Raw genomic sequence first — 13,932 nt, 5'->3', positions numbered from 1 at the left:
GCTGGATGTGAAAGCGCTTACTACATTTGAATTTAATTCATTCCTTGGCTGTGCTGGTACCTGCCTTTTGTTACTTATTTATGCATTTCTTTTGGGAATAGGTACAGACCTCCTCTTGGAGTCTTTGCTGGATTTTCTTAAAAATGTATTGTATGTGCAAGAGTAGTGACTTTTGATTTGTTAAAGCCATATTAATTGCATTTATTCTGTTTTATTTTTCTTGGCTGCAAAAGGCAAAAATTTTGTTTTGATGCATTCTTGAAATTTTAACATGTAACCAAATATCCGGGTACATTAAAAATATCCACATCAAGAAATATTCCGATCTTCTGAAAGAGTGACAAACCATGAACATTAAGTTGGTGACATAACAAGAACGTGTTCTATGCAACTAAAAATGTACGTTTATCCTGCAATATCAACCATGCAGATACCGAGCTACACAATAAAACTCAACATCCAAGAAACAGTAAAAATGTATTTATTTATTTACATTTGTTGACCGGGAGTGTCCGACTGGATGTAGGTCCATTTTCAGCGGAGGCCCAGGGAGAAAAGCTCCACAGTTAAAATAAACAGACAGTAGTTACATTGGATGACATAACAATTAACAATTTGACATAGCAATTAATTACAAACATATTTACAGAAGAAGAACATAGTACATCAGTAGACAACTAGAATCTTTATCTGCGAAGTACATAACAGACATTAACAAATGCTACAATATGAAGTTCCTGCTGTATAATAAGTACTAGGCTTATGAGCATCAGAGCTTGCTATAATCAAGGTAGTTAGTGGGGTGGAAAGAAAGGTAGTGGTTGGATAGGGTGGGTGATATTAGATTGGGAGTTGCAAGGGCATAGCCAACAAGTTTTTAGGTGCGCTTTTAGTAAAGTTTTGAAGTGGGTGCATGATGGTATGGAGGGAGTTCCATAATTTGGCTATGGTGCAAGAGAATAGAGCTTCACCAGCAGAGTTATTGGCATAGCCAACAAGTTTTTAGGTGCGCTTTTAGTAAAGTTTTGAAGTGGGTGCATGATGGTACGGAGGGAGTTCCATAATTTGGCTATGGTGCAAGAGAATAGAGCTTCACCAGCAGAGTTATTGGCTTTAGTGACCTACAAGTGATTTTTGTTGCTGGATCTTAGTGGTCTGGTGGTGCTATAGGGTTGGAGTAGATTCTGGAGGGACGGGACATTTAGTGGATGGTTTACTAGTTTATGGGCGAGTGATAGCTGATACCATTGAAGGAGGTGAGGGAGTTCAAGCCAGCCCAGTTCAGCAAGTTTGAGACAGTGGTGACTACGGTAGGATGCCCCTGTGGCAAATTTGGTAACAATGTAATAAGGTGTTTGGCAACACAGAATTTTTTGATAAAAGGTTGACTGCCTCAGCAAAAAGAAGCTGCAACACAGTTTTGTGCATAAACAGATTTTCACATGTTATAAAAGGGATGCAGTATAGGGGATAGATGAGAAGTATCATTACTGACCTTTCAAATCCCCCAGTGTCCACCACCTCTAATGTACCAACTATGGCAGCAGGTACACATGGTAACACAAGCCTTTACAAACATATACTCTATCCGTAATCACATATCACTCGAGGATTTTATCAGACTTCCCAGTGGCTCAAACTAGATCCTTACATTACTAACAATCAAGTAGAAGTAAGAACATGGAGGAGGTATACAGGAACTATGTCATCAAAAGTGGTATTCCACTGCAGATTCCCAGGTACAAAAACAGCAGAATGCCTCAGGGAATGAGTTTGCTAATGGGGAAGTCATAACACTATAAAAAACCCTGTACTACTTTACTTGCCTCTGATGAACTTTGTTTATTATGCAAAGGCTTAAATGTGCCACCAACTGATTTATCTGCTATGGCAAGCTCTTTAACTGAAGATGGTTACCATGTTAATATGGTAAGCATATTAACATGGTGATATGAATCGGAGACTTAAGTTTACAAATAAATCCAGTAACAAAAAGCTAAATGTAGTATACGTATTAAAAAAACACTGTAGCAACTTTTTGAAAAAAAGAGATATGTATGAGGCTGTTTCAACAGACAACACTTTATATAACATACAGAACAAAAAAATTAAAACCTTAACACTCCCTGTTTAGTAACACTGAAATGGGAATAAATCCTGCTAACAAAGGGAGCTTCAAATGTCTTAAACATACTTGCAAGTCTGTTTTCTGTATTAAGTAGAGGATTCCTTCTTTAAGGAAATTAATCAGAATCACATTTATTGGCTAAGTATGCATGCATACAAGGAGCTTGTCTCTAGTTTCACTGACTCTCCAAGTATGAATTGCATAAATGACATGCATACAACTGTCAAGAACAAGAAGCAACCATACCTCTCAAGTGTACCTCTAAACAAGGAACGTACCTCATTTGGGGTCTTAAAAGTTCATGTTCCTCGAAGTTTCTCAAAGTTCCACATTGAAAGAGTCTGTCACACATTCAGTGTTAGGAATTTGGTAAATAGAAATTAATCATATTATTTCATTAAAAGATCTTTTTTATAAGTAAAACCAGCCTATTTTAACCATCCCATGACCTTCCTAGTTGAAGTTGTTAGTAAGCCATTAGTATGTGTTCCACATTTTGCCCATTTGTTCCACATTATGAGGGCTAGTGTTCCTCATTTTGGAGATGGAAGGTTGAGAGCTATGGAAGCAACATATATGCAACTATTAAGAACAAGACAATGACTTCTGCAAAACTAGGATGGTATATCAACATATCTGGATGAGGTAATCCATGTCATCAGATAGTTCAAGTGTGTGAGAGAGAGGGAGAGACTGCAGCATTTGGGGAAAGAACAGAGACATTAGGATCTGAACTCAATAGCTGGGATCTGAGTGTGGAGCCACGTCTGGTCTGGCTTTTAAGGTCTTAGATTGTGGTGAGGGTGGCAGTGATTGATTTCATTTTGAGGGGATAATGCAAGTCCTGTCACAGTGATATGAAAAGTAGGAATCCCAGAAGAAAGCCGTTTCTGGCTTGTTCTTTTAGCGATATTTATGCCAAATGAAAATGGGGAAACATCTGCATATGCAAGTGGATGAAATTATGTGTATATAAAAGTATTGTAGCTCAATTAGGAAAAGGGGCAACTTGCTTTTAAAAATGAAGATAGACGAGTACAGGAACCTTGTGGGAAACCAGGTGGAGTACAGAGTGAGAGAGAGCAAGCGAGACAGAGAGCGAGCATGACCGACAGAGAGCGAGTGTGCAAGTGAGACAGAGAGCGAGCGTGCGAGAGGGACAGAGAGCGAGCGTGCGAGAGGGACAGAGAGCGAGAAAGCGGAAGAGAGACAGTGCGCACACAAGAGAGAGAGTGAGAGCGCATGCGCAAGAGACAGAGAGCGAGAGAGTGTGTAAGAGAGTGAGAGCACGTGCGAGAGAATGAGAGTGCATGAGAGAGTGAGAGAGAGCATGCAACAGTGAGAAAGAGAGCGAGAGCACGCGAGAAAGAGAGCTCGTGAGCACCAGAGCGCACGCGAGCGAGAGCATGCGAGAGAGTGACAGCACATGTGAGAGAGTGAGAGCAAAAGTGCAAGAGAGAGCAAGAGCGTGCGAGAGAGAGCAAGAGCATGTGACAGCTCGCGAGAGACAGAGTGAGAGTGAAAGAGTGATTGATTGAGAGAGTGCAAGAGAGAGCACATGCTAGAGGGAGAGAGAGTGCAAGAGAGTGTGTGCAAGACAGAAATAGAGAGTGCGCGCAAGACAGAAAGAGAGAGTGCGCAAGATAGAGAGAGAGAGCGCGTGCAAGACAGAGAGAGAGCGCATGCAAGACAAAAGGAGAGAGCGTGAGACAGAGAGCACGCGAGACAGATAGTAGAGAGCAAGTGCGCGTGACAGACAGCGAGCAACAGAGAGAGCCAGAGAGCATGAGACAGAACGAGAGATAGAGAGAGATAGAGAGAGAGCGCAAGAGAAGCAAAGAGAGAGAGAGAGAGTAAGATGGAGAGAGAAAGCATGAGACTGTGAGAGAGACAGAGAAAGAGTTAGAAGACAGAGTGCAAGAGAGAGAGGCCGCGCAAGAGACAGGGCAAGAGGCAGAGAGAGAGCGTGCGAGAGAGAGCCATGCGAGAGAGAGCCATGCGAGAGAGAGAGAGCACACGAGAGAGACAGAGAGCAAGAGCGCGTGAGAGAGACAGAAAGCAAGAGCCCGCAAGAGAGAAAGAGTGATTGCGAGAGAGTGTGAGAGAGAGATAGAGTGCCAGAGAGAGAGAGTGCATGAGAAAGAGTGATTGCGAGAGAAAGAGAGAGTGCAAGAAAGAGAGAGGGGGAGTGAGAGAGAGAGCAAGACAGCACAAGCATGAGAGAGAGCATGAGACTGAGAGAGAGAAACAAAGAGAGAGTGCAAGACAAAGAGCGAGAGAGTGAGTGAGAGACAGAGAGACAGAGAGAGAGAGCACGCGCAAGAGACACAGAGAGAGAGAGAGAGAGCGCATGAGAGACAGAGAGAAAGAGAGCGCATGAGAGACAGAGAGAGCAAGCGCGAGACAGAGAGAGAGAGACACAGAGAGAGCCCGAGACAGAGAGAGAGTGAGAGACAGAGAGAGAGAGCGAAACAGAGAGAGAGCGTGAGACAGAGAGTAGAGAGCAAGCACGAGCGACAGACAGCGAGAGCTTGAGAGACAGACAGAGAGAGAGTGAGCAACAGAGAGAGCCAGAGAGCATGAGACAGAGTGAGAGCGAGAGACAGAGAGAGCAAGAGAGAGACAGGGAGAGAGAGTGCGAGAGAGAGAGAGACAGAGAAAGAGTGGGAAGACAGAGTGCGAGAAAGAGTGTGAGAGAGAGAGAATGCAAGAGACAGCGTGCAAGAGGCAGAGAGATAGTGCAAGAGACAGAGAGAGTGTGTGAGAGACAGAGACAGAGAGAGAGAGTGTGCGAGAGAGACCATGCGCAAGACAGAGAGAGAGCGTGCGCAAGACAGAGAGCAAGAGTGCGTGAGAAAGAGAGCAAGAGCATACAAGAGACAGAGAGCAAGAGCACGTGAGAGCTCAACATAGAACAAGAGCCCACGAGAGAGAAAGAGTGATTGCAAGAGAGATAGAGTGCGAGAGAGAGAGAGAGAGAGAGAGAGTGCATGAGAAAGAGTGATTGTGAGAGAAAGAGAGAGTGCAAGAGAGAGAGAGTGTGGAGTGTGAGAGAGAGAGAGCACAAGAAAGAGAGCGCAAGACAGTGCGAGCATGAGAGAGAGCATGAGACAGAAAGAGACAGAGAGAGAGCGCAAGACAAAGAGCGAGAGAGTGAGTGAGAGAGACAGAGAGAGCGCGAGAGAGGGAGAGTGCGAGACAGAGAGAGAGAGACAGCATGAGAGAGTGCATGAGACAGAGTGTATGAGACAGACAGAGCACACGAGACAGAGAGAGAGAGCATAAGACAGAGAGAGAGAGACAGAGAGAGAGAGAGACACACACACACAGAGTGAGAGAGAGCATGTGAGACAGAGAGAGAGCACGAGACAGAGAGAGAGAGAGCACGAGACAGAGAGAGAGAGCATGAGACAGAGAGAGAGAGCATGAGACAGAGAGAGAGAGCATGAGACAGAGAGAGAGAGAGAGAGAGAGAGAGAGTGCGAGACAAAGAGAGCACGAGAGACAGAGAGAGAACAACAGAGAGAGAGAGCACGAGAGACAGAGAGAGAGCAAGCAGGGACCGAGTGAGCGCGAAAAAGAGCGCGAGACAGAGAGAGACCATGTGCGAGTGAGACCATGAGAGGCAGAGAGAGAGAGAGAGAGAGATGGTGCAAGAGAGAGTGCGAGAGTTGAGAGACAGAGAAAGAGCGAGAAACACAGAGTGTGAGAGAGAGACAGAGAATGCACAAGAGAGTGCGCGAGAGAGAGAGCGAGAATGTGAAAGAGAGTGTGAGAGACAGAGAGTGAGACAGCACGAGAGACAGAAAGTGAGAGAGTGCGAGAGAGTGTGTGAGAGTGTGAGAGAGAGATTGAGAGACAGAGAAAGAGCAAGAGACAGAGTGCGAGAGAGAGAGAATGCACAAGAGAGTGCGCGAGAGACAGAGCGAGAGTGTGAAAGAGAGAGTGCGAGAGAGACAGAAAGTGAGAGAGAGTGCGAGAGAGAGAGAGAGTGTGTGAGAGTGTGAGAGAGATTGAGAGACAGAGAAAGAGCAAGAGACAGAGTGCGAGAGAAAGAGAATGCATGAGAGAGTGCACGAGAGAGAGTGCGAGAGAGAGACAGAGAGCAAGAGCATGCAAGAGAGACAGAGAGCAAGAGCGAGCAAGAGAGACAGAGAGCAAGAGCGAGCAAGAGAGACAGAGAGCAAGAGCATGCACGAGAGTGAGAGCACGCAAAAGAGAGAGCAAGAGCACAAGAGAGAGACAAAGAGCAAGACAGCACGAAAGAGAGAGTGCAAGAGAGAGAGTGAGTGCGAGAGAGAGAGTGAGTGTGAATGGGAGAGAGAGAGAGAGAGAGAGTGAGTGCAAGCAAGAGAAAGACAGAGCGTGAGTGTGCGAGAGAGAAAGAGTGATTGCGAAAGAGAGAGAGCAAGATCACAAGACAAAGAGAGAGCGCAAGACAAAGTGAGAGAGCGCGCGAGTGACAGAGAGAGAGCACAAGAGATAGAGAGAGAGCATGAGAGAGCATGAGGGACTGAGAGAGAGAGAGAGAGAGAGAGAGAGAGAGAGAGCACGAGACAGAGAGAGAGAGCACAAGAGACAGAGAGAGAGAACGACAGACAGAGAGAGAGAGAGAGAGAGAATGAGAGACAGAGAGAGAGAGAGAGCATGAGAGAGAGCATGAGAGAGAGAGAGAGAGAGAGAGAGAGAGCGAGAGAGAGAGCACGAGAGACAGAGAGAGAGCATGAGAGACAGAGTGAGCAAGAGACAGAGAGAGAGTGTGTGAGAGAGAGAGAGAGAGAGAGAGAGAGAGAGAGACAAAGAGAAAGTGTGAGAGAGAGGGACAGAGTGCGAGAGAGAGAGAGAGAGTGTGTGTGTGCGTGAGAGAGTGTGAGAGTGTGAGAGAGAGAGAGACAAAGAGAAAGTGTGAGAGAGAGAGAGAGAGAGAAAGTGTGAGAGAGAAAGAGTGCAAAAGAGAGAGACAGAGTTTGAGAGTGCGAGAGGAGACAGAGAAAGAAAGAGATGGAGAGAGAGTGTGCAAGAGAGACAGAGAGAGAGTGCAAGAGAGTGAATGCGAGAGAGAATGTGAGAGATACAGAGAGAGAGAAAAAGTGTGAGAGAGACAGCGAGCCAGGCAGAGTGTGAGAGAGAGTGAGAGAGTGGAAGAGAGACAGAGTGCGAGTGACAGCGAGAGAGAGAGAGACAGAGAGAGAGAGTGTGAGAGCGAGAGACAGAGAGCAAGAGAGTGAAAGAGACAGTGAGAGAGCGAAAGAGACAGAGAGCGAGAGTGACAGAGTGAGGGAGACAGAGTGTGAGAGAGACAGAGCACTCAAGAGAGACAGAGAGCGAGAGGGACAGAGAGCGAGACTGCACGTGAGAGAGACAGAGCGTGCAAGACAGAGAGCGCGCAGGACAGAGAGCGTGCACGAGAGACCGAGAGCAAGAGCGACAGAGAGCAAGAGCGCGAGAAAGAGACAGAGATCGAGAGTGCGCGAGAGAGACAGAGAGAGAGTGAGAGCACATGAGAGACAGAGTGAGAGCGCGCGACAGAGACAGAGAGCGAGAGCACGTGAGAGAGACAGAAAGTGAGAGCAAAAGCGTGTGAGAGACACAGAGAGCACATGAGAGAGACAGAGCGAGAGCACACGGGAGAAAGAGTGAGTGAAAGAGTGCGAGAGAGAGAGCGAGAGTGCGAGAGAGAGGGCGAGAGTGACAGAGAGCGAGAGTGTGAGAGTGAGAGACAGAGTGTGCAAGAGACAGAGTGAGCAAGAGAGAGATAGAGAGAGTGAGCAAGAGAGAGAAACAGCGAGCAAGAGAGAGACAGAGAGAACAAGCAAGAGAGAGAGAGAGTGCTAGAGAGACAGAGAGACACAAACAGAGACAGAGAAAGAGAGACACAAACAGAGGCAGAGAGTGTGAGAGAGACAGAGAATCTTTACCCGAAAATATATGCTGCAGAAGACTTTTTTTTTTTTTTTTTACATCAATGGGTAGTTTAAAGACCTATTTCAATATTTAAAAAGTGGTTAAATAAGACAGAACTGTCAACCACATCAAAAGCTCAGGTTAGATCAAGCATAACCCTGGCTTTGTTCCCTTTATCCAACTGCTATCAGAGTGCTCCTTCCAGAATATGCATCTATCTAGAAAAAAAAGAGAGCACTTTAACATCACCACACAATTTATTGCTATTGTTGGACAAACACCTTCTTCTATGTACAAGTGATCTCAGCTCCTAGGAAGGATTTTCTGTGAAATTATGTTAGCCATGCCAATGAAGAGTTGTGCAGTACTTAAGCACTTGAAAAAAAAATTTCCACATCAAACACTAATAACATATACAAGCTAAAATCATACAAAGATTGTAATGGCATAAACATATGTGCATGTTGCAGAATGTGCAACATCAAACATTATACTTTGCTTACCAATCTGAAATTTATAGTCCTAACAGTGGAATATTTGCCTGGTAAAGACGCTGCAACAAATATTACCTAAATGGGTGTTATGAAGAAAGGCCACGTTTTATGAAGATTTATGATAAAAAATTACTATTGACTATTAAAGACAATCAGTCATCTTTAGAGGCATTAGAAAAATGGACACCCATTTATATGTGGGCTATCAGTGTCAAACTGAGTCTTTGGCTTGTTTGGTTTTAGTTTATTTCTATTATATTGTGGGATGTAGTTGCTTGTCATATAATTGAATATAAGGAGTGATGCTGGACTCTGATGATGCAATCTATTAACAGCCACGTAGTCGGTAAAACTGTATCGGTAAGATATGCTGAAAAGAAAACCTTATTGTTTAACCACCTGACAGAACCATTTGAATGATGGACTTTGTGTGTATAATACTTATAAAAACCACACACACACACACACACACATGTCCCATACAGTTCAAATAAAGGAACAACTTCCCATGCCATGTTAGACTGCATTCAAATTAATGACATCAAAACATGGCCCCTACATTTCATTCACATGAAGAATTGAAGCATTGTTGGTTTACTTCTGACTATGTTAGTCTGATGTTGCAGTCTACAAGAAAACAAGACTATTCAACTGATCCTGCTTCCTGGCTTCAGAAACATCAGAATATTGTCACTATACATACTTTTCCAGTTTCTCCTCCCACACACATTGGAGTCCAAACTGGCTCAAAAACATTAACAAATGAAAAGTATGACATCTGCCAGAGAAAATTCTGGAAAATACAGGAAAACCTGTATACCAGAATTTAAAGATAATTATTCAAGTTAATGATTTAATGCTCCAACATTAAAACACCGGAAGCCTGGAATGTTTATTCTTCACATTCTGTGCTAACAACTTGAAATCAGTGGTGTATCCATGCTTACCAAGCGAACCCACTCATGTACATTTTTCCTGAGTATATTTTCAATAAGACCAAAAGTTTTAAGCAACTGGAATCCAATATCTGCAGCACAATTCTGTGGACACCTTGAATCCTATTTGCAGTGTTTCCTCAAAACAATTTAAATGATCAAAGTAACCATTTGTACGGATTTCATCCCAACATGAAAAAGAAAAATTTATTAGGAAATATATACACAAATCTCACTCCATTTCGTAGCACTTTCTGGACTTTGGCTTGGGTAAACTACTAAATCATGGGCTATTTCAAACAGGCATGCACTTTCTCATTTGAATGAAGGCCTCACTAAAATGGCACAAGGCAGTAAAAGAAAAATGTATAGACATGACATGCATGAACAATTTTCAGTGTAGATCAAGAGTGAATAGCTACTCTGTGTTAACTTTTTGTTCAAGTATGGATTATCTTTTTAATGCTTTTTTCTGTAACAAATACAGACTTCTGCATTAATACTTAGTCTCCATTTTTCCAAGAAAAAACTTCTAAAAGAAACCAGACAAAGCATACATTAAGGAAAGCAGCCAGAAACAAAAATCATATGACAGATTTGCCCTAACAGGCACACATACTGTCCCAACATTTGTGAAACACAACAAATATCCTTCGCTGGCCCAAGACTAACATAATGAAACGGTGCATTTCAAATTAGACAGCAACTCCACCACCAGTCTGCCAGTAAAACCCCACATGACATGCAACTAAAACATGTACTGCGCACAGCCTCTGCCACTTCATTACACGGAATTCCTCTCTTCTAATACATTAATGTGTTTTTAATAACAGATGCTGAAAGACTGGCAGTAAAATAACACAAAAACAAGTGATTAACACATGACGTAATCCATAACATGTCAATTAGCTAATTCTGCTCACTTTCAAATACTTCAGTGTACTTGTTTTCATTGTCACCATAAAACAGTAGCTAATCTCTTTTTCCTGTGTGATTAATGTAATAGCATCGCTCAGACTTTAGAATATGAAAAAGGATTCTTGGGGAGAAGAGTGAATAACAACATTTTCATTTAATGAGCAAAGAATGACATGTAATTGGAAATTTCCATTTCAGTACCTGGTGAAGGTTGATATGCATAGATCAATGGTCACAAGTGTGTACGTGTGAGGTTGTGCAGGGAAGGAGGGACATTCTAGCAAAGGATTTTCTAAAATCTATTAATCAATCAATTAATTAATATTGGTTTACTGGGGAAGTCTGATTTCTGGCTACACACCTGAATTACCATGCACATGCAAGCAAGGTTGCATGGACTAAGTCATTACTCTGTTATTATGAATATACCTGGGCAAAATACACATACCAACACATCTCATATATCATGCAAAGTAACACACTTTAAATGCAGATGCTGTGGTATTTCCCCTCAACTACACTATAACTTCCATATTAGGGTTTTCAGGAATAAGATTGTCACCATCTTGCAGAAAGTAATAGAATGTCCAGCTGCTAAATTGTACAAACCTGCTAGACTCTGAAAACTCACCCGTACAATCTTCCCCACCCACAGTCTCAACCTTCCATCTTCAAAATGTGGAACACTACCTGTCATAATGTGAAACAAATTAGCAAAATGTGGAACACCCTCAAACAGCTTACTAATATCTTCAGCTAGGACGCTCACATGAGAGTTAAAGTGTGCTAATTTATACTTATAAAACATTCCTTAATTAATAAAAATCTGTAATATCAATTAAGAAAATACCTAACTCTGACTGTGTGACATACCTTATCAGTGTGCAACTTCGAGGAGCCTGGGCTTTTTAAAACCGAAAATGAACGTTTCTCATAATGAGGTATGCTTCAGAGGTATGTCCCCACCCCCCTACATACACACACTGAGAAACTATGGACGTGGACGCAATTTCAAGCACAGCAATGGGGAAAAACTAATATGAAAAACACTGCATGTTGCATTTGGGGCAAGGTTCGAACCAACATCCTCCAAACAGACTTGACACTACTACTGCCCTATCCCAGGTAGTTTACGGTTATGTACTAAACTACATCAGGATCGAAACTATTAACACTTTATGCAGCCTGCATGCACCTTAGTTTGCACTGAGATAGTCTGCTGGAATAAGCCAACCCGGCCCCCTACCTATATCCCTCTGGGACTCCATATGCAGTCTCTGCTTGCTCTCCTCTGCAGCGGGTCCTTTCAATAAGCAATAAACAGCCTCCAAGATCTGGTCTGGCCGTGGCGACCCTCGTCTGTATACTGACCGCCTACGTCCTACCCAGGTCCACCTCCCATGTTTCCGCCCTGCCTCCCAACAGAGGCCCTTTTACTAATCTCTACTTTTTCTTCGGATGAAAATGTTAGGCTCCTAAATTGCAATGCAACTTTAAAAAGCCAACCCAGCAGCTACGGAATGAGGTTCGCTAACAGAGAAGTTTCAGTGCACAAATACCTTGTTTGTCGTTAGCAGGAGGCTGTGAACTCTTAGTGCGTTGTCGTCCTTAAAATAAACGGTTGTACCTTGGAGAAATAACTAATAATTGTACGGCCTCTTTGCGAGTTCGAATCTAGCTGCTGCCTAACTCATGATCCAAATCACACCTCCCCCGCTGTTAGTGCTTAAATGCGATGATGGGAACTGATTCAGTAGGTCTGATGAGTGTGTGTCAACCAAATAACTACAGGTTTAATATCTGATATTAATTCGTGTTTCTAAGCGACATAATTTGTTATTGAAATTCTCATTTAGCCAAAGCAAGAAACTTTTGCTATGCAATTAGGGAGAGCTGACAGAAGATAAATGCTTTCTTCAAGGGCTGCCACTGAGCATAGATTCCTTGAAAAACTAATAAAGTCCGGGGGGGGGGGTGGCATAACTTATTTTAGGGGCGTCAGGTAAACAAGGGAGGATGTCACAAGACCCTCAAAAAGTATGTAAATTACCGGGGGGGGGGGGGGGTTGTAGTTGAAATTCGTTTTTCGAAGGTGTATGTTAAGGTTAAGGTTTCGAGGAGAGCTGCTTAGGCACTAGTGAACATAGCTGCGGGCGCTGGGTGGGGGCAGAAAGTTATTTTATTTTGATAATTTTTACGTGCTTTTTGAAACAACAAAAGCTTGTACAGACTCCTTGAGCACTTAAACTAAAGAAGCCTAAAGACTGGCACCAATTCTTCTCCTTTAACATTTAAAGATGAGGGTTGTAGTGACAGTGTTTTGTCAAGCCGCAGGCTACAATTAAATGTTTTACTACTGGCATAGTTCCTTTGACTACGTTAAATCCTGCTAGTGGGCATTCTGTCCAGTAAAACTAACATAATAGCTACAAGGCGCCAACCATACCCATGGCTGCAGGGGTCTCCTGATCATCCTGGACTGTGTTGGGGCCCCATAAAAGCTTCCACTGGTTGGGGAAGATGAGGAGAGAGAAACAAAAGATCATTCAAATTCTGATTAGTGCTTTACCTAAACAGGGTTGTGATATGACCCTCTTAGGATAAAGTCAATAATCAGTGAGCAAACATGAGCAAGACTTAAACTAGAGACAGGCAGCACAAAGTGTCTGATCTTAATACTTACTTCATGATCTTCAGGGATGGTTCCTTCTTTCAGGGAGTTTTATAAGTAATTTCTAGTCACAGATACAATAACACTCAACTTTGCACAAGAGGTTTGGGAAAAGCCAAGAATAATATATAAATGAAGGCTGAAAATCAGGAACACTTTTAAAATATTAATTCACTTAAAAAGTTAACAGCATAATGTGTTGTGTGACATGCATTTTCTGTGCAATAAGTTTAAAACTCTAATGCTTGGTATTACTGACTGTCTGTAATCCTGAATGATTTACCAGCAAATCAAAAATTTCACAAGGACCAGGGCAAAAATCTTTGACAATATCAGGGATATTCTGTGAAATCAGGGACAGTGACAGGTAAATGCATTCCTCCTCAATGAGGTGAATAAATGTGGCTTACCCCTGCTGTTGTTTGATGACTGCTAAACAACAGCCACTGACCTGGGAAGGTAGTACTAGTGTCACACGATGTATTGTTATTTGCTGTAATCGCTAGTATGGCTTGTGTGCATGTGTCCGTGTCTATGTGTGGGAGTGATGATTACAGTCTAAGCAAAAAAAGCTGCCCATAGTTTCTTTCAATTTCTATCACTTATAATCACAAACATAGAACCTGCACATCATAGGTGGCCATCTGTGGTTATTTGAAAGAAGAGTGTGTGTGTGTGTGTGTGTGTGTGTGTGTGCGTGTGTGTGTGTGTGTGTGTGTGTGTGTGTAAGCAGCTGCTAATTGCCACAGTGAGTTTGTGGCTGTAGCTTTTTCTATGTGAAATCTGCTTGCCCTCCCTGTCTCTGTATGAGTTTACCTATGTGCTCTAACTTACCTTCAGCACCCTAAAGACATGTTACAGGTGAACTGGCATTCATACAGT

General features: G+C 43.0%; 1 protein-coding gene across 3 annotated transcripts in view; it reads right to left on the bottom strand.

Moving 5' to 3' along the window:
• ENTPD1 (ectonucleoside triphosphate diphosphohydrolase 1) overlaps positions 1-12,090 on the bottom strand; it is a 1,310,478-nt gene extending 1,298,388 nt beyond the window's left edge. For 2 of the 3 annotated variants that reach the window (XM_044056929.1, XM_044056930.1), the window contains exon 1: positions 11,626-11,748. In XM_044056929.1, the coding sequence (XP_043912864.1) occupies positions 11,626-11,647 (22 nt within the window). In that variant the 5' untranslated portion in view covers positions 11,648-11,748. Of the gene's footprint in view, positions 1-11,625; positions 11,749-11,938 lie in introns of those variants that run through there. The other variant, XM_044056932.1, reaches the window with a different exon arrangement.
• Positions 12,091-13,932: the final 1,842 nt, after the last annotated feature.

The sequence above is a fragment of the Protopterus annectens genome, chromosome 14.part0 (genome assembly GCF_019279795.1).
Source record: "Protopterus annectens isolate FY-2018-M chromosome 14.part0, PAN1.0, whole genome shotgun sequence".
Classification (NCBI taxonomy): Eukaryota; Metazoa; Chordata; order Ceratodontiformes; family Protopteridae; genus Protopterus; species Protopterus annectens.
The sequence above is the reverse complement of the archived record's forward strand: the minus strand, read 5'-3'. Positions and strand labels throughout refer to the sequence as shown.